Source organism: Centroberyx affinis, unplaced genomic scaffold, assembly GCF_046629955.1.
Source record: "Centroberyx affinis isolate AG114_WGS23_722 - 3 ecotype Tasmania unplaced genomic scaffold, CSIRO-AGI_Caff_v1 ptg000369l_1, whole genome shotgun sequence".
NCBI classification, from domain to species: Eukaryota; Metazoa; Chordata; class Actinopteri; order Beryciformes; family Berycidae; genus Centroberyx; species Centroberyx affinis.
The window spans coordinates 715597-737267 of NW_027279040.1; the positions used below are offsets into that span (position 1 = coordinate 715597).

The following is a 21671-nucleotide window of genomic DNA, read 5'->3' on the forward strand; positions in this document are numbered from 1 at the left end:
ACACCCCGAGAACATGGCCACTTTCATCGTCCCTGTTACTAAAAAGATTGGAATGAGCCATAAAATTTTTTACAGCACTATATGAATTGTGAAAGACTAAAAACACATGCTTGGCTGAAAATTCCTTTGCTCTTTTTACTCTAGGAATCAAACTCAAATAAAGATAACACAAGACTAGCATCGCTTCCAAAAGATGTATCACACTGCATGTTGGCTGGAGTCCAGCACACATATATCTTTAACTGTCACGACTTATACATTAGTTTAGGGAGTCTTTTTATTCTCTGGCAGGCCTGGCACTTTGGTCCGGAGTACGTAAGGACAAGCCTTAAATCAACATATTAAAAATTGATCTAACTTAGCATCTGGGAAACAGAATAGATGAAAAAATACTGGGACTGATGTCATCATTATCATCATCACTAAATTTAAAGTTCCAACTCCTCTACTTTTTTTCCCCCTCCAAAACCTCACCCATCATCTGAAATATCAGTCAAATTCACTAAAATACACTGCTTTACATCTTCACCGCCCTGCTCAACATCTCTGGTGACTATAATGGATGAACATGAGAGCGCACTGTGCTGCACTGTTTACCTGGAAGGATGCAGAGCGGAGCTGCAGGCCTTCCTGCAAGTGCTGCTGCAGCTGGTTCTGGATGCTGATCTTCTTCTCCTTGGTCAGAGTGGACACTGGGAACGCCCTGATCACCGCCTGCTCCCCCACTGGGACACACAGAGGAGCAAAGACCAGTCTTAGCCTACTGGTAAGGTTTGCTACAGCATCTCACACATTGAACCACCTGCTGATAATATCTGCAATGGTATGAGGAGATCATAACAATGATGAAGGTTTACCAGTGTAGGTTCTATGCTTTTAAAGTCACAATGAAACGGCATTTGGAGAGAATCTTGCTTCCTTAATTAAATATTGCTGTGGGATAGGAATTACCCAGTGGATCATGAGGGGTTCCTTTGAAGATGATGCGGTAGGTGGTGAGGAAGAGGGCTCCCTCTGCTGGCAGGATGTGCGGGCCCCCCAACAGGCCCCCGGTGGCCTCCTCCCTGCCGTCGGGGTCCAGGACCACCCGCAACCCCTCCGACACAAACTCCTCCCCCGGAAGCAGCGCGGGACGCAGAATCTTAGGCTGAGGGGGGGAGAGGGAGGGGGGCGCACGTTAACAAGACATCCTACACACATCCATAGCTAAGAACACATCTGGGCTTACATTTGTTGTCACTGGCCAGTGAGGTAGTGAAAAATGAGGGAGCCCAGCAAAAACCCCACAGTGTCCGCCACACTTGCGTCAGTGTATTAGATTGAAAAAAACAAAAAAAGCCAGGAATTCAATATATCATTCTCATGTCAAATTACAGCACCGCATGAGCTTGTTGGATACATTAGAGCATCACATGCACATCATCATGTCATCAAAAAACACACATCACCAGTGCACATCGGCGTTTTGCAAGCATACTAAGCATCATATAGCATTTACAAAAAAAAAAACACATTTCTGTGATGACTTGCCAAGAAAAACAAGTGTATATTCTCTGCAGAGACCAACTGTGGTGTCTCACCCCACGAGGAAAGGTCGTGATTTGTTTTTCAGGTAGAAACAGCTCTTCTGCGCCTGTTTCTCCAATTTATTACAAACTGAGTAAACGTTGCTTTTCACTTTACTTTCTGTAGTATTTAAACATATGGACACTGCCTGACATCTGGTGTGCATATTTGTAGAATTAGGCCCATTAACCTGCTCAGTTTCTAAATTCCAAGAATCGTCAGTTTTTAAGTAGGGCAGCAAGTCTATGCCTGTGACTCGCACTTCTAGGAAAGATAGGATAAACTGTATAGAAATGGCTAACAATGACTGTAATAGGGTTTCGAAATGCTATGCTTTTACTACCGCAAATGTATCAGTCCATATGTCAAAAACAGAGATCACTCTAACTTCAAAAACACAACCAGTTTCTACGTAAAGGTCTTAAGATGGCTCATAACTTTAATAGTAGCCCATAATGTGCTCTATTTTCATGTCAGCAATCATTTTGAAGAGGTATCAAGTTTCGAATGACGAATATCCCATATATATTTCATCTCTTTTGGACCACAGAACGGTTTTGAGAACGGTGGCTGTTCAAACACCCTTCCTGAGAAGAGGAGCTCAACATAGTGTTTCTTAAGAAAGAGAAATAGGAACCATGTATTATGAAACATCTGCCTCATGCAGTTCTACGGTGCATTTAAGGACCATTTTGTTCAACAGAAGTGGATATTGACCACGTACTACAATAAAACACCACCTGACCAGCTTCTTCTCAAATATACTGTAAATAAATGATACTCAAGTCTGCGCCCTGTGCTGCTTCAACTCTCCCCAGGCCTCCAAAGCCAGTAGAGGAACACTTGGTTGATCCAGCGTCACAAACAGAACGTGGAGGGCCGTTAGATCGCTCACAGCGTTCCCTAGTCTGGGGGAGTTGAGGTCTGGCCAGGAGACAAACGGAGCTTCTTGAGTCTGTCGTGGACCAAGGTGAGAGTCCCTCCGCACCTCCTTACAGCCGCCAGCTGGGCCTCTTACAAGGAGTGCATCTTAAATGCACACATTACTGTTATTGTTATTATTATTACTACTACTACAACTTCTATGGTTATAAATCAAGAGTCAGTGTTGTTTACACACTTTTTTAGTATTTGGCATGCTACTTGCAGCCAGCAGTCCAGGATGGAAGCTTAGTCCAACACATAAAAGGCAGAGGATCTGTCCAGACTGCTCACCAGGATTTCCAGGTTGCTCCCAAGGCAGTACTGGCATGGTGTCTGTCTGTGTGCATGAGTGTGTGTGAGAGGATTTATCAAGAGCTGGCAGGCATGCAGTACAACAGCGTCCAAGAGACCAACTGGTAAAATATGAAAGTGTGATGATGATAATCTGGATAACATTGCTGGATGAGAGGCGTTCTGAATATTAGCCAGACAACAAGACAAAACTGAGCAGGTGGACATTACTGAGAATTATGATGTTTTACACCTGCTATGGAGTAAATTCCTTCATTATGACAATGGTTGAGCTGGATACGGTGCTTTAAATCAGCCATTACAGCACATAGATTCAGATTCAAGTATCTTCACATGTAAGTCTAGGTTTGTTTTATGCATTGATAGCTACACTTCACATTCAAAATATTTCTAAGTGAGTTCAGAGCCAGACATCTACTGTGCAACTGTATTCCTATAGCTGTAGTTGTGCACCAGGTAGCCCAGTATAGGGCAGCACTCACCTTCTGAATGGGAGGCAACCTCCTGCTCTCTCTGTGGACCGCCTCCAGAGCCTCGATCTGCATGGCTACGATACCTGCGGGTCAGAAGTTGGGGTTAATTGCCACTGGGTCACCTCCGTATGTACACATGCACACTCATGCATACACACACACACACACACACACACATGCACAGACACACAGGCAAACACAAAAGTACACAGAAACACAACAAATGCTGGGCTGGAAAAGAGAAACACATGTATACACACACGTACTTACAACCACAGCCTATGTTTGACAGATTTTAAGGCCAGATCCCATGTCAGGAGTTAATCAGCTCAGAGGCCTCTGCTTAGAATACACACATCCAAGAGTCACTGTATAAAGCTGAGGGAATTAGGACAGCGGCAGGGTGTGATGTCACCGCGGGGAGGGAACACCGGGTTCAGGGATCGGTGAGCAGGGGGCTGCTGGGAGCCGTTACCTGGGATCATGCTGTGCAGGCTCTTGATGTGATCCTGGGTCACTCCGCTCTCTGTGCACACCTTGTCGATGAAGCGAGCGATGAACCGGACCACGGAGTTGGCCACGTCGCTGTTCTCCGAGTCCTCGAACCCGCTTTCCGTGTCAAAGCTCTCTGCCACGCTGCCCGCAATACTGTAAAACATCCAGGATCAACACAAACAGGTAAATAAGGAGATTGTGAGACTCAAGAGATCTCAGAGAGAGAGAGAGAGAGGGGTGTGTTGAGATGGATATGAAGATGAGTTGTGATGGGTTTAAGGACAGTGGACGTGAGAGTGACTGAGAGTGAATGAGTGTGAATTCCAGTGGCCTGACACAAACTTAAGTGTTGATGCCCAGATCAGTTGCTCAGATGGCTTCAGCCATGCAGAATGTTTCACATGAGACAGTGATGCAACCATCCCAAAGGGTTTACAAACAATGAGTGATGAGATCCAAATGTCCTCTGTGAGAAGCAAAACAAGTCTGGGGCAAAACTAAGAAATGAGAAAAAATAATTGCCAGATAAACAAATTCTTGGCCACAGCCTTTCATCCGAAATGGAAACAAAACAAGACTAAATTGTTAACATTATGTTCTTTTTCTTATTAGGGAATAAAGCTGGAAATTCAGATCATGAAGTTGTAACAGTTATATAAAGCTAAAATGCTAAACATTTCCTGTTCACTGAGGACTAACAATTGCTACTGTGGAGCAATAAAGACAGATAATCCTGATATCAATCCTTGGCTTCACCTCTTTCATTTCTTAGAAAAGACCATACATGAGGGATCTTCCCAGATTTAGTTCGCTTTACAGTTACTGCAGAGCAAGGGAAATCACTTACACTTCTATTTTGTTTGGTTTGGTTGAGTGGAGAGTTGCCCTATTGAAGACACCCAGCGGGTTTTAGACAGAAGTAAATGAGCCTTCCTCCATTCTGTGAGATGGCAATGTAAGCCCACAGGATGGATGTGGGCCGGATGCGGAAGAGGCAGTGTGTTCCATTTGGCTAAATAAGAAGGTATCATGTACACTGTGAGTTACGCCACATCCACCCACATACTTATCATCACCTTATTAAGAGAAGCACATATACTCCCAAATCAAGAAACCTTACCTTGAGGCTTCCTTCAAATAACACTCTGATCGTTCTACCTTGGAAATATTGAACTGGCCAAAAATATTTTCTAGTCTCTACAAGCCTGTGTTCGATCTTAATGGATAGTAAAGGCATATGAAAGATGGTTAAAACATTAACTAATTAGAGGTTTTCTCCAATTAAAGTTAGTGGACAATTCTTGACAAAGCTAATGCACTGACTCCCCTCCTCTTGCTCTCTACAGCCGTATCATCCTGACCTGTTGGTGACAATGCTGTTGCTCCCGCTCTCCCAGTCAGCAACAGGAGTGTTGCGGAGCAGCTTGTTCTTGCTGGTGTCCAAGGGGACCAGCAGGTAGACCATGAGGCTGGCATAGTGGATGGCCTGGCTGAACACTGTGCTCTCCTCGTTCTTCACCAGCTCCTGCTGCTTCTCCTTGCTCAGGCTAGGCCATGCGCGCAGCTGCTCTGCTGCCAGGTCCATGGCGGTCTGCTCCTCTTCTCTGCCCGCCACTGAGGGCAGGGGGCCCTGGTCCTGCAGGATCAAATCGAGAGGTTGAAGCAAAGTGGAAGGAAGTGGGCAGAGGATACAGCTGCTGGACTGCTGCAGATTCAGATCAAGCTCTCAGTGCGGTAGAATATGTCAGTGGTTCTCAACATTCTCAACATGACTTGTGACCCCTTAAAACGCAACCCCTTAAATTCCCATCACAGGCTGTATATGCAGAGTCGTGAACAGTTCAAATTTTGATAAATTTGATGAATTATCAGAGGCCTAGAGGCTGAAAACTACTCTGTATTTCACAAGAAAAAAGCAAAAATTAATTTGTGATTACCCCTCGACCCTCATGGTGAGAACCAGTGGAATAAGATACATAATACCTAGAATCATACATAGAATAAGAATAAGAGTACATAATCTGTGACTGGTGTTATCATTTGCTACTGCTGAACAGTGGATTTTGTATAATCAAAAAACCCACAATAATACAATAATGCAATTTTCTTCACTTACCTTTAGCCTGGCAGTGATGCCCAGCTTCTCCTCTGGGATGCTAAGATAGAGAGATCGGATCTGGTTCTGCACCTCGCTGTAGAACGTGGCCTCCCAGAACTGCTGGTTGGTCCAGATGGGATGGTCCTGTATGCAGGTGTAGGCAAACTGGTTCACCCCAGCAGCCAATTTCTGCAGAGACATAAGGTAGTTTGCACATTCACGACAATGTGGATGAGCATTTTAAAACAACAGCTGACTACACTTGTGGGCAGCCAGAATAGGATTTGCTATTAGCAGCATTTCCTATTGTATTTGCATCAAGAAGAGTTTTTTGGGGTCTCACAGCTAATGAAACAAACTGGGCTGCAGTGAGTGCTGCTTGAAAAGGGGTTTGCCAACATGCTGGGGAAAAACAGTAAAAAAAAACAAAAAATACAAAGCTGCCAAGGGCTTCAAGTGAAATCAATCATTCCTGGCGGGTCATAAGTTTTTAACACATAACAGCCCCACACGGAGAACATCAGACCACCCTTCTTTCTTTCTCTGTGTGGAAACAGCCCTGTTGTTTTTTCATGGGTTTGGGTTGAAGAGTAAAGCACCTGCTGTTTGCAAAAATAGCCCCTGAAGGGAACGTGCAGTGCTCAGCTAAAGGCATTAAAGCAGCTCTCTACTGTAGAAGCTAAGACATAAACACCACGCAGCAGAGTTGGTTGGGGAAACAATATCACACCACCACTAACATGGCCTGAACCGGAAGCACACTGTGACAACACAATTTAGAAATAACCAATTACCCGCACCCATGAACCAACATTCACCACCAAGTTCACCCCCCTCCACAGCTGATTCTGAAGGCCATGTGTCTTTCTTTAGTAAAGCTCAAGCCTGTTATTAGATTAGCTTCTGATTTCTTTCCCCTGAGCCTGACACAATTCAGCAGTTTCCATTATCACTTTACAGTTTCCCTTTAAATGACAAGCAGTGGTTACTATAACTATATAGGACAGAACTGAAGCAGCTCCATTCCCAGTCTGACGGGCCTGACCAGATTTATTGCAGAATCGATTTATATTTGTAGCTAGAAATAATGGCTGATGTCTGAGAGTTTTATCAGAAAATGTGTGTAACACATCCTGACAAATTGACACGCTATAATACGTTATTATACAATTATATTATTATATGCAGAATCCCTTTTTGCTTTTCTTCAGATGCTGGATTACAGAACTTTTCAGAAAACATGACACCACTGAGTTTAGCAGATTTTCATGAGTTTTCAAAGTGTTAAAGGAAGAGTTTAAGATATCCTTCTAGCTAACAAGAAATGGATACCAAATATCTCAGTAATGGAAAAACATTTTTAACACAAAATACACAACAAAAAAAGGTGCTAGTTTTCTCAAGCCACAACCCCAGATTTATTTTAAATTCAGGCATATTTTCTTACAAAAGCTTAATAAAGACTCTAATCTTTCTAAATTCTATCACTCATAATAGCTCAAAATACAGGTCTGTTATACATGAATGTTGACAACCATTACCAACAAACTCATGTTTAGCTGTCACATGCTGCCAGGCCTTGTATCAAAAGTTCTGTTAATCAATTTCAGAGTAGAAAAATGTCTTCAAGCCAGTCAACCATAACTGCTTGGCCCCTCATCGGGGTTTAGCTCAGGTCAGTCCTATTACGCCGCTCTAAACTATAAATCCACCTCATAGCCTTCCATCTAAACCACTTTCACTGAATACGTATTTCATGCATACTATTATCTTGTGTTCTGTTGGAGTGAAGCCTTACAGTATATCATTACGCAGCATTAGGCTGACACTAATGCGAGCTTGTTTAGATGGACCATGTTTCTCTCCAGAAACAGCAATGATTACATGAGCTTTGCTATCATCAGAGGAACCCAATGTACCGCAATGAATGCTTGCACTCACTCACTGACACTCAGTATGGGAATTTGGCCAGAGAAACCTTGGATGAAATGACAAGGACAAATCTCCTGTGGCCATGAATGCTTTGAAGAGAGGCTGTAGTGTGACTAAAGCTGGCAGTGGTCAAGCTAACAGACTTGCAGATTACCCCAGTGGATTACATAGTCTAGACTGAATGTACAGAGAGAGAGAGAGAGGTCACACTTAAAGGATGGAAATGAATGAAAAGTGGCCATAAATAAATAGTGACAAATAATTGTAGGAATTGTAGCCCTGCGGATGGCGGTATAATACGTTTCTGCCATACGGTATGTTGTGTGTCTCACAGCAGATGGTGTGTGTGTGTGTGTGTGTGTGTGTGTGTGTTTGGGGGGGGGGGGCTGTTCAGGCGTGTGTGTTTTTCTCCATACTAAATACTCAGCCTGGCTGTTGCTCTTGCCTGACTTGTCAGATGTGTGCAGGTCAACCTGACCGGGGTCAGCTCTCCCTAATATGATAATACAGGGAGCTTGTGCGCTGGCTTACAGAACCAGAGAGAGAACACATGGGAAGACAGATGGGTGAGGAGGAGGAGGAGAAGGAGGAGAGCGGGTGGAGAGGGAAGCAGAGGATAAGGGGAAAGGAAGGGAGGAGGAAAGGCAAGAAGGAAGGGAAGATGGAGGGGGGGGGATATGGGGAAGAAGGGAGTCTACCACTATCAGAGACGCATCTGGCTGTGTGACTTGCCCAGTGAAGAGGAGGAATGCAGGGTTGAGGGAGAAAGGGTGAAAAACAAGCAGAAAAACCACGAGGGGAGACAGAAAGAGTAAATGCCTTGTGCAGGTCAAAGGACTGAGGCTATCAGGATTTGGAATCTTGTTTTGAACTTTGGGACATGATCCCGAGGTTCAAAACATGATCAGCTGCTTCAAGCAGCGGCGGGACAGCGATACAGTGTCATGCGTGTCAACTGTGTCATCAGCTGAAACTGACAGATTTTGCATATCAGCACTAAAGGGAGTGTGTGTTCCCTCACAGCTCTGCTTCTTGACCTGCATCCAGACACTGAGTGAAGACCGCCATATCTGATATGTCACCAGCCTTGGGGCGGCAACATTATTTACAAGTGTTTTGGAAGAAGTCATAGCATTCCTGAATCGCAGATACAAAAACAGTCATTACTTTTAGACAAGTCCTCTGTGGGAATGCAGTCCTGACCTGTACACAATCAATCTCCTAATTTCATGTTCGTTTCTACGTCTGAGTCAGTGCATTGTGAGGAAAGCTATTTGTATCCTGAGACCATGAAAAAGTCTCCATCCAAACAATGTATTTACAATAATCAGACCGGTAAAACAAACAGAGAGCAAAAACATGTTGAAAGTCGGGGAATAAACAAATCCCTCATGACATCCATAGGCCATAATTGTGTAAATGCATGATGTGCAGCTAACATAAATGTTCTACAAAACAAAGTAAACAGAGATATGTCAAGCACTGGACATCAGAGATATACAAGGGTCACTCAGTAGATCGTTTTCCTCCCTGGGACATGTGTACAACAGTTTGACATAGCAAACTGTCAAATCCCTCCGTGCGTAAACTAGGGCTGAAAGAATGCTAACAGTCAAGTGTTTCTTGCTGTGCAAGTCATCCACAATTATGTTTGGGCTTTCAACTTGCTGCTGTATCCAATTTGTGTTTTCCCCTCATGGAGTCAAAGGACAGACAGGTAGAGACCTTTACTCTGGTGACACATTCAAATGTAAGAAGAAATGCCATACGGGACAGTAAAGGGCAAAATAACACTGACCCAGACACCTGTTCATCTCCTGATAAACTCGGCCCTCGCTAGATAATGAATGCCAGAGGAACTGCCAGCAGATTAGAGTATCATAACAAAATGTAAAACCTCACCTCAAACAGAAAAGCACTGTACAAAGGTTGCATGGAGTTTACATAAACTTTACCTACAGAGGCCAACTGAGACCATGCCTGCAAAATTTGCGCCACAAGATCCTGTGCAAATCAGTTCTCCCTTCCTTCTATCTGAAATATCAACATAACGTCTATCAAACGGTATTTCTATGAGAGCTTTGGTATGAGCAAAGCATTCAAGAAGGGTCAAGTTAAGGGGAAAGCAATGAATTGGACTGGATATAGAATGTGGGTCAGTGGAAGAAGCTCTTCAGCGTCAACATATGGCTGGTAAAAAACTAAACACAGAAACTCTGTCTCTCTCCAGCAGCGCAGACTCTGGGAGCAGACTGTGGTGGTGCGAGGGAGCTTCCCACGTTCGAGGACCCAGAGACTCCGGGGCCATGGGGACAGTAGCGCTGTAAGCCTGGACACAGTGCAAGCTTGCCAAACTCCGGCCAAGAATACCAAACAGGGACTTGACCAATGTCTGACTCCTGAACTAGAACTAACGCGCAGTGTCTGAGCGGAGGAAAACAGTTTTTTCTTTTTAAGTTTGGCATGCAATGGTGATAAGAGATCAGTTTTAGGCTTACTGCGGAAGAAGTCCAGGAAAGAAAAATCAAACTCATGTATTCTGATTCTTATTACTTGCACATTAAGTGCAAAATATGCCATATTCATTACAAAATTGTGTCCTGGGAACCTTTGCCACCTGTGACAAAAATACCCCAAATATATTTATTTTGAAATTATCGTGCACAAGAAAACATGCAAGAAGTCATGGGCCGAATACTTGCTGTATTTGCCAGAGTTGTGAATCTCTCCTTGTCTAGGAAAGAGGAGGTAGAACACAACTACTCACTTTTGTTTGTGGTTAACTTGAATGATTGGTTCGCTGTAAACCATAAACCTAAAAGTATCATTATGTGCATGTGCGTTAAGTGTGAAACAGCTGAGACTAATTATCATGAGCGACTTAAGTCTGCGGAAAACTTCAATCATGACATTTCACAGCTTCAACTGAGTTTTAATATATGAACACTTCCTAGTTGTATGCTTTGAGCCGTGAAGCAGTCACTGCAGCCAAGTTTGTTTCATTAGCTGTGAGACCCCCAAAAACTCTTCTTGATGCAAATACATTAGGAAATATTGCAATATTCACCAAATATTCCCATGTGAGACCACAGCATATGCTACATCCACATTCACAAAGGAGGGGAGGGGTGGGGTGGGGGGGGTGGTCATAGCAGTGTGTGATATATGGAGGGAAGACGGAAGATGCAAAGGAAAGACACACTAATAGAGAAATCAATATTCCTGATTTTAACTGTAAAATCAGGTCAAAAGGAGGTTGATAAGATTTGTTTAAAAATCCCACAGCTCTTAGCCAGTCCCGTATATTTCAATCGGTACAACCGCATCTTGCACAGCTGGTCTGGTCTCTCAAATTCAAATCAGATACTCGTTAAACCCCTAGTATGTAGCCTAGTAGTACACTAAAAGGTGAAAATGCTCTACAAAGCTGAAATCTGTCTTTAACACTTATGTAAAAGACCCAGTTACAGGCACGGTATAAGTGTCAATAATCCTCCAAGCCAATTGAACTCTGATTAACTAAGTCTCCATATGGAGATTACTCTCACAGCTTCTCCTCATCACTTAACACACCATTATTTTTATTCTTTTAACACCTGTGCAAGCCTAAAATAAGACTCGATATACAACATTTGTTCTTGGCTTTATTTGGTCAGGACAAAGTTTTAATCTGTGTACTCTCATCTACGATGTGTTGTTTCACTGAGGAATGAAAATAATCTTGACCACAAGACCCACTACAGACAAAATGCTACTAAAGTCTTTAGGTAAAAAAAGGAGCATGTGTCTTTTATGTATTTAATGAAGTTCAATTAATTAAATATAGAATAGTCGGATAGGAACCAGGCTTCCTTGGGTCTCCTTTCATCCTGCAAGCATCTATTTTACAAGCGCTCCACTCAACAATGTCAGCCGATCTTTCTGGATAGCGAGGGGTGAAAACCAGACTGGGTAAGCCAGCGTCTCCTTTAACTACTGCCAGGTGTGAAATGCCCTGCCAAATCACATTCACAGGGATCCTCCTCTGACAAATACTGGTACTTCACAATGACTTTCAAGGTCTTGTGGGTCAACTTCAGTAACTGGTTGATCATTTGTCAAGTACTCACAACCGTTTGTACAATACATGTCTGCTTTAATGCATATGTAATGCTAGAGACACCATGCAAGGTTTCTGGGAATTAGTTACATAAGTTACATGTTATAAAAGAGATAGGTGGGGGGGGGGGGGGGGGGCGTCCGAGAGCTGAAGCATTTTGCATACTTGAAACACGTGTAAAAAACATTTCCTGCTATCTAAACTCATCATGTTATGCACACTGCAATGGAGTGCCATATTCTTTGCAAAACCCAGCACATTCATGGCCTTCCAACTTTTAAAGCCTCATTTTATTATTCTCAAATTTGCAAATTTGAAACAAAAAATGTTTGGTTGAAGAGGCCCAGAGAAATGTGGAACAGATTCTGATGCATCTTGATGGATCTATTGTGTGATATCAGGATCATCTAGTGCTCCATTACCACGTTCTGTTTTTCCCACCTTTCCACTGCATGATCTCTGCACCACTAAGCCAGCGATTACAGAATACTTTTGGCTGATTCTCCCTGACCTCCCTTTGCTTTTCACCCTTTGGGTGAGGCGGCGCTCTAGCTTGTCACCAGTCCCATTCATCTGTAAATAGCAAGGAAAAATCTGTTGCATTCTGGACCTCAAAATGTCTTTCCTTATTATTCGTACTCAGGGTCAGACAACAGATCCCATTAACAATCCTCTAATGAGGATAGTGTTAAATCACTCCATTGTCTAATAATTAAGAAATACTGTGATATACGGTCGGTTTGACTACTGTTGACAAAATGTACTTATTGTAAGTGGCTTTGGACAAAAGTGTTGGCTAAATAACATAGTGGAATAATGTAAATTGACCAAAATAATTGATAGCATTTTGAAACATCATTGCTATATAGTGGAATGCATTGTGTACATGCATTAGCAAGCAGACATTTAACAAAACATCATTCATCTGATTTATTTTCAACGCTCGTGGGCATGAAGAGAAAGAGGCAAAACAAATACATGTGGCTTATCTGAGTGAGTTACATCAGCCTGTGGCGTGTGAGCAGGATGAGTCATGTGGTGGCAGAAAGCCGGCCAGGTCCCAGTCCGGCCCGTCAGGGTACGGTGCTGGTACCCAACAAATAGCACAAACGGACAGTTGTGTCTGTCCCCATAGCAACGAGCAAGCTGTGGGGACATATTTGTGGTGAACGCTGCAGCAACCCCGAGTTGATCATGTGGGTTGGAAACCACAGGCCACAGCAGGTCCTTTACGCTTCGCTGTGGCGGTACAGTTTTAGCATGCGGCCCTGCTGCTCTCTGCACGAGCCTGGTCCAGGATCAGCGAGGGTCAGACACTGAGCTCTGTCCTTCCTCTCGCCAAGACTTCCTGTAGTGTACAGTGTTACCCTCTGTGTTGTCTGTGTACAGGCTAGGCAGAATTGGATGGGACAGACGAATGGGGATGGGGAACTGGATGGGGCGGCTTCAGATAAAAAAGCTAGAGGATGCATCATACGGACAACATTCAAAACTGAACTGGTGCCGCTGCAGCATAGGATATTCAATTAAATTCAGTTCAATAACTTTACACACAGCATAGACTAAAAAGTCCATAAAAAACATACAATAACATTACTAATGGTCACTATGTCTGTGAATTTAGAATTTTTTTACGTCCTCCACCCCTTCCACTATGGCAGTTTCTATGAAATCCCCTTCTTAATAAGGCCTGATGGCAAACTGATTCTAAATGCCACACTGTCACCCTAACCTTGACTGAGTGTGAGCGTGTGCAAGCATGCGCTCATGTGCATGTATGTGTCAATGAGAGGGAGAGCAAAAGAGACAGAGAGAGAGAGAGAGAGAGAGAGAGAGAGAGAGAGAGAGAGAGAGAGAGAGAGAGAGAGAAGTGAGAGTGCAAAATTGAACTCCCCATTCATCCTTCCCTTCCGTTCCCTTCCTTACCCGGTAAAAGGCTGTCGTGAGGGGCAGCAGTGCAGCAGCCACAGTGAATTCCTCCGAGCTGGAACAGTCCTGTGGGTCAAACAACAGGGGAGGAGGAGTGAGAATGGGGCAGGAGGGCAGGACACAGCAGGAGACATGTTACACAGTGTACCTTCTGCACCGGAGGCCCACAGCAAGCACCGCAGGGTCCCGACAGAGAGGGGGCACGAGGGCCGGACTGGAAACCCAAGCATTTACTAAACTCAGCTGAGGACATTTGTGTCAGTTTTGGCCACTTAAAGGAGAAATGTTTCGTTGTATCTATTTTTCAAAATGGTTATGTATTCCTAAGATACTGTATAAGAAATGTGCTGCTATTATACTGTAAATCAGCAATACAGAGATGTGTTCTTGGGGGAATCACTTGAAGGGGGTGGTGATGGGGTGGGGGGCACTGCATTCATCTTCAGTAAACGTAACTTCCTGTTACATAAAGACACTTTGTCCTGTTAAATGTCAGGGCTTTGCTTAATAGAGTCCTGCCAGAACCACTCACCATCTACTCAGCTCCACTATTAGGACATATGCTTTCAATAGCCTTATATAATCTCTACCCTGACACAATTGTCAGAATGTTCCAGTTTTCAATTTATTGGTAATTTTATGTTTTGCATTCTTGAACCAGATTGCCATACAATCCTCATTCAAGAAAATCATGGAACGTTACATAAAATCCAATTGCTTTGGCTATAAAATGGTCTGTCCATTTATCAAGCAGCCTTGACTAGCCAGAGAGCAAATTAAATTTATTTTTTTACTTATTTTATTTTTTTAAATCACAGAATAGTTGAAAATCTTCCCTACTTCACAGTTACACACCATTCCAATGGGTCTTCGTATTTGGGACAGTTTTAGGTCAAAGAGGCGTTTAAAGGAACATTCTGGAGAACGGCATTAAGATGAATAGTACATTAGGAACCTTGGAGCGGGGGACTTAGGGGCCCAAACAAATTGTTTCTTAGAGAGATCACGGAGAACTATGAGAACAACAAAATAGGAGAAAAGGACCTAAGTTGGACCCAGAAGTACTTCATGCACAGGAAATTGGTACTTATCTCTGGTAAGCTTTGTTGGGATTTATTTGCTGAACTCTGTAAATGAGAATGGCCGGCGGAAACTTGATTTAAGACCATGTCAAAACAACAGTACTGATTCTGATCTGGTGCTGCACCTCATAACCCTCGGAGGTACCCCATGGCCCGGGAATGTATATCACACACATCTTGTCTCTTTCTCACTCTGCCTGTCACGAGCGAACACACACACACACACACACACAAACACAGAATCCTCTGCTTCATGATCACATTAAGTCAATGTTTAGTTTTTCAAAAAAGTAACTAAGCAACACACTATCAGAGCGTTTCGTTTTGGCGGGAGAGACGGGGAGAGGATTGTGAGAGGAATGCTGTACTTCCCGATAGCGGTCGGTAGTGGGGCCTCTGTTCCCCCGTCCCTCAAAAAAACCAAGAATGTACAGAGGGGAGCAAATGCAAAACACAAGTTCTGCAGCTACACATGAAAGCCTGGCCCCCCATGGACTAAGCAGCATACTTTCTGTTTTATTTTCCTTGTTGCCAACTTTTTTTTTTTTTTTTTTTTGCAGTTATTTGGGTTGCGGTAAAATGTTCCAGCTTTTGGAGCGGCACCAAAGCATTGTTTACCAGCATCCTTAACAATGCCGCAGGTCACAGGAGTTCATGGAACCGAGTGAAAATAGAACAGCAAGTGGAAGGGCACAGGCAGAAAAGTGTGAACATTTACCAGAACAAGCATTATCGTATTATTTAGACGAAAAGACCACAAGTTCAGCAATGGATTTCATCTGAAGTTGCCCATTTCATGGAATAGAAACTTAAGACGACTGAGGCTCTCAACATTAAAAAGGTAGACTTCAGATGATGAAAACGTCACAGAACACCAGGCATTTTCCTGTTATCTGTAAAATAGGATGACTGAATATGGTCATATCATATGCTGTAGACATAATCAGGTTTACTTAAGCCAACCTTATCATCATCTACAAACCTCCACCTTACCTCCAGTAAGCTGACAGACAGCCTAACTGATGCAAATCAAATGCTTTGGAGGTCAACTCTAACAAAGCAAACAGATAAGCAGTAAAAATCTATAGCAGGTCTGAGATTAGAATGAATGAGAAGACAAAAGACTGCAGTAGTAGTACTGCACTGAGTAGTAAGAGCAGCGCTGGTGCTCCTAGTCTATCAGCAGCACATAAGCAACCTCACACAGGTAAGTGTGTCCATGACTCAGGATATCACTGCCATATTCTCTGTGACTAGATGCACATACCACAGTGCAGCGTGGGGGTGGGGAATGAGTGTTAGCTTATCAGGGATTTCTAGGAGCGAGGGAGGGGAGGGTGTTGTGTATCCCCACATGTCTGCTTGGGAGGAGGCTATTGTCTTTCTTCCCTCCCTTTATCCATTTCTCCTCCTTTTCTCATCTTTCTAAGCTGTGAGTTACAATGACTAACAGAGCTATGTCGCCTCAGACACGTATACACAGCGAGCAAAACAAGAACCCGTGCACACGTGACAGAAAACACAAGAGGATGTGAACAAACAGCGGCTTCCTGTGTGTTCCAGACAACTTAGCGCTTTCCAGGAAGCCTCTCACCATGACAGACATTAAGATGAAGCGGCACGTATGGCATGTTTTTATGAGACTTTTACGGCCATGGCCATTCTGAAGATTCTTAACTTGGAGGGCCATTACAGTTAATTGTGGCCTGAGTCACTAATAGGAAAAGGAATAAATCACATAGTTAACCTCTGCGTTGTACATGCAGCAAACAATGATACACACAACAACGATTCCATGAAAAAAACAGCATGAAGTACGATTAAAGCAGATGTTTACCTGGACATTCTGGTTGACATCCTAGGGAAACAGAGCTATCTGAACATGGGAATGATACCCAGCTCAGTTTCCCAGTGTCCACATTACATAAGGCAGTCCATCAAGGGCACTAAAGCAGACAGGGGAAATGTTCTCACAGCAAGAGCCTAATTTATGATCTAAATAACTGTAATGAACGCATCTATTCACCATTAAAGGAGATGTTAAGAGATATCAGAATGTAGTAGGAGATGCAGCGATAACAAACTGAAAGTATTTAACGAGGTGGAGGAGGGGAGGAGGCCGCAGGCTCAGTAGGCACTACAGTTTATCAGCTTGGAGTCCAGCAGTCTGCATCTGAGTCAGGAGACAAAGAGCCAAAGAGCTTCCCAGCAACATCTGTGTGTAACGTGTGTTCTTGCACATTGTTCGACATCAGAAGGGGGGCAGCTCCAGATCATGCGGAACTCATGGACTCCGTGCCACTGCGACCACTTCCCATGAACCTCCCACCCCACTCCCCTCGCACAGCAACTGCCATTCGGAGTGTGTTTTCTGAGCACCATCATGAGGCCCACGGCCATGAGAGAGCAGAACACAGAGGGCCCATAATCCTATCTGACAGGAAATGGTTGGGATGCCAGGATACATCCACAGCAGGACTCATTCCCCCACATGGCTTGCGCAACGTTCACTTCCAACAGCTGGAGCACTGACCGGTACACGCACGCACGCACGCACGCACACACACACACACACACACACACACACACAAACAAATAAATCCGCAATTAACTCAAATACCTTAATGAGGGTCATTATTATTTATGATTCGTGGCAGGGAGAGAGCAGAGATAAGACGTAAAACAGCTACAAGATGTATAAACAGGAAAGCGTGTCGCAGTGAAGTTTGTCCAGCCGTACCAACTTGCACCAGAGAATGCATCAACATTGTTAAAGTGATATAAGCTGCAATACCTTGCGGAAAAAACAAGCTGAAGAATGAATCAAGTACTGACAAGGTACAGTACCACCTGATTCAACCCTCCTAACCTCTGCACTATTCTGCATTTTTGTATTTGCTCCCCTGCAAACCTTTGAAAGGCCAACGCTGATTGCAAACAGACAACAGAACTGTCACTTAGCCCAAAGTTGACAGCTTGCGCCATAAAAGTTGTAATTGGCCTCATAATGATGATGTCATTAGGAATGTGACATAGACGAGCATGCCAGACACCCTAATGAGGCATCATGCTGTCATTGTACAAAGTGCATGCAACATTTTTTACGGAATAAGTCACTTTGGCTTTGTTAGGTGCTGAGGGATCTCTTTCACTCACACACACACACACACACACACACACACACACTCAAACATACACCAGTGTGGATAATTACTGGCAGCGGTGCACTCTGTAATATCGTTTTGGGGTTCTTTCGTGGCTGGGCGTTGAAATAAAGGGGTCAATATGGAATATGAAAGTAATTACTGGCCCAGCAATTTACTATTTTTATTCCTTTCACAGCTCATCTGAGACAAATCCCTCACAATCAAGTTAGGACCAAGTAATGAAAGCTGGCAACAAATACCTGGATTCCATCTTGAAGAGGAGAAATGACAAACAATACAGAATGCCAAATCGAAATAAAACCACAGAGAACTGCTTACTATTTCAACCCATGTTGTGACTAACAAAGTGCACTCCACGTCAAATATTTTCTCCATGTGTGAAATTACTGCATTTCTTCCCCATATGTGGCTTGTTCATTTTGTTCAAGGAGCCTTGGGTTTTTCAGCAACCTGCCTGTGGAAATCAAGGTAGCCAAATCAGACTTCCAGGAATCTTTTCTTTTAAAATTCAACTTTTTATATTACTATGTCATATTTGCTGTTTTCTTAAGCCTGTTATATTGAAAGTTAAATGCTGTATATTTCTCTAAGTCTCTAAGTTTGTTGTTCTTGGTATTACTATTGTTATTATGAACAGATCAAGCTGATGTGGTTTTTACAGGTTCACCTGTGTAAGTACTTCAAACAGCAGACAAAATAGAGGTGATCAACACCTGCTTTTCTCCAGATGTGCATGACAAATACCTGTTTCACTGAAAGGCATCCTTGGCTAAATGAGGATTTCATAGTACACTATTTACCACAGTGTGTACAGAGATGAACCATACTGCATTCTTACTCTCTCTTACTCTCTCCTCAAAACACACCACAGCTCTGAGGTGTACACTTGCATGAGACTGCATATTTTCCACAGTAATCAGCTATGAAGGCTAATACTGCAGACATGACACATTGACCTCTTCATGGCATCCTTCAGGGGATTCAGTACTCTCTGTGCAATGTTTCTAAGAATGAAAAAGCTAATTCCATGTCTAGCTTTGGAATTATATATATATATATATATATTTTTTAAAATCTTATCTCTCATCTGTTCCTACAAAAGCTCACACATCAGGATCTCATTTTGCCGAGAAAAACAATAAATGACAGACATGCTTGCCGCCCGGCTATCAGATAGCATCACCACAATGGGCAATCTAAAACGGTATGCGGCTCTACGTTGTTCTGGCCTTTCTGGAAAACTGCAGTCTTCACTAGAGAGGCCAGGCAAAAAAACATGGTGGTATTAACCAGACTTCTTCTTGTCACTCTGGGGCTTTTCAACAGCTGCACACCACTGACTAACTACTGTGAAACCAGCACAGTGTCCTCTCATCACTGCTCCTGGAAATTAGGAACCTGGACTGGGTTAGGGTTACTGGGTCGCAGACATGGCGCATCATGAGCGGGAAGACGCAACAAGTTAACCCTTGGCACAGCATTCTTCAGACAATCCTGTCTCCAAGTGCTCATGGATGCATAGGAAGGCACATAGATGGAAATACAAATGAATAGAATCGTCACGTAGACATTACATTAGCCAAGTCACCAAAGCTTTACTTGGCTTCCTCTTGACCTATTTTATAATTGTGCAACAAAAATGACACGTCGAATGACCTCCCCTGTCCCAGGCATATGGTGGGATTGATTGGTTTTCTATCATTTGGAAAAAAGAATGCCTGGAATCCGAAGACACTCCATAAAAGCTGCACTCTGTGAGGACTGCTCAAAATTATTAAAACCCCTGGCAAGGGGTGTTTCAAGGCAATAAAACATGAGGAACTACCAATAAAGACCCCAGCTCGTCTCGTCGAGTGAAGCCTCACTGGCTCTTTATGAGCTGCACAAAAATACTTTGTTTTACTCACTTTGACAAGTAGCCGAAGCACGAGGGCACCAGGTAAAAACAACCACACTATTTAATAAAGAATGAGAAGCATTGTTGAGCCTTATGACAGGCTGCCAAGCTGCTGTAAATGAAGACCCTTGGGAGTAAACCAAGCAAAAAAAAAAAAAAAAAAAAATGCTCAGCCATTTTACTGCCTGCAGTCAAGCATAGAGAAGAGAGTAAGTAGAGAGAGAAGAGAGACATAGTAGAGTGATATAGTTGAAGAGGAAGGGCAGACGTACACTTCACATCAATGAGTTTTGTGTACTGCCGCCCCCATTACACATTGCTTAGTTACTAGTAAATTAGAACCAATTAAAGCCCATAAAACATGGCATCTTAGCCAATGCTGAAAGGTTTGGGTAGAGACCTAAAAGCTGTAAGTATTTGGTGGTCGATCTGATACTACAGTGAAATTTGGCATCAATTTTAGATTTTGTTTGAGTCAGAGATGTTTGGGTAAAATGTGTAAATGGTAAAAAAAAATAGTTTTTCTCAAACTTTCAGTCATTTCATGCATTTTCTGACAGACTGCTGAACTCACTTTACCTCCTACTTGGTTCTAAACTGAAAGTGAAGGTTTTTTTTAAATACTTGATATGACACTTAATCTGTGGTCTGCTGACTGAGGAAGTGTACTGCATTCATCTTAAAAAAACATTTTGCCAGGTTTCCTTTTAATAACAAAATCTTTTTTTTGGTATTATGAGAAAGGGATCATGAGGTTGAAGTTTCAGATTCACAGTTTCTTTCTTGTGAGTAAACATATTGGACCATTATTTATAGGTCAAAATCCTCCAAGCTAATAACAATTTATTTTAAAAATATTTGCACTTGGAGTTATAAATCTGTTGTTATATCAGTGGCCCAAAAAAACATAGAATTCTGGACTGAAGACACTGACATGATTATGTTGATGTCATCGTTATTGATATATAACAAAATTTTACTGAATGATGTATATGTTATTCTGCATAGCTGAAGGGTGTATTGACATGATTTACAGGGTTGGAAACAGATGTAGGTTTTCCTTTGAATTTTCTCTTACTCTCGGAAAAGAAGCTGGAAACCAACTTCAGCCTCGTGATCCTTTTCACATAATAACAAGATCTTGATATTACGAGGGTCGTTTTCTCATAATAATCAGAAAATATCTCAGAATTATGAGAAAAGACCTTGATATTACAAAAAAACTAACAAAAAAATATTTTTCAAGATGAATGATATATATATATATATATAATATATATATATATATATATATATATATATATATATATATATATATATATATATATAATATTTTGAGATACACATAGCTGGCTGCAGTATTACACGTTTTCAATCAGACCTATGCATAAGAAAGTGGGTGTGTTGTCTTGGTCTTGTTGTTTAAGAGGCATTATCCTCACTTTAAAAACAAAAATCACAGCTGAATAAAAAAAACAAAACCTTTGCATACCGAATGTGCATTATTCTCATTCAATGAACCTTTGTCTTTCATCAACAGCCAAAGTAAGGAAATTGTGTGCACTGTTTGCACTGTGAAATGACTGTATTTATTATAGCTTGATTTACAGAAATTAAAATTCCAAACACTGTGATGCATGTACTGTAGTTACTATGCCACCAATAACATTAATATACTGTATGAGTGGATAGTGGAA

General features: G+C 42.6%; 1 protein-coding gene across 1 annotated transcript in view; it reads right to left on the bottom strand.

The window, feature by feature from the left end:
- sbf2 (SET binding factor 2) overlaps positions 1-21671 on the bottom strand; it is a 109511-nt gene that overhangs the window by 21668 nt on the left and 66172 nt on the right. The window contains 7 exon segments of the mRNA XM_071515768.1: positions 598-725; positions 952-1147; positions 3285-3358; positions 3751-3923; positions 5132-5406; positions 5887-6057; positions 13826-13894. Of these exon segments, the coding sequence (XP_071371869.1) occupies positions 598-725; positions 952-1147; positions 3285-3358; positions 3751-3923; positions 5132-5406; positions 5887-6057; positions 13826-13894 (1086 nt within the window).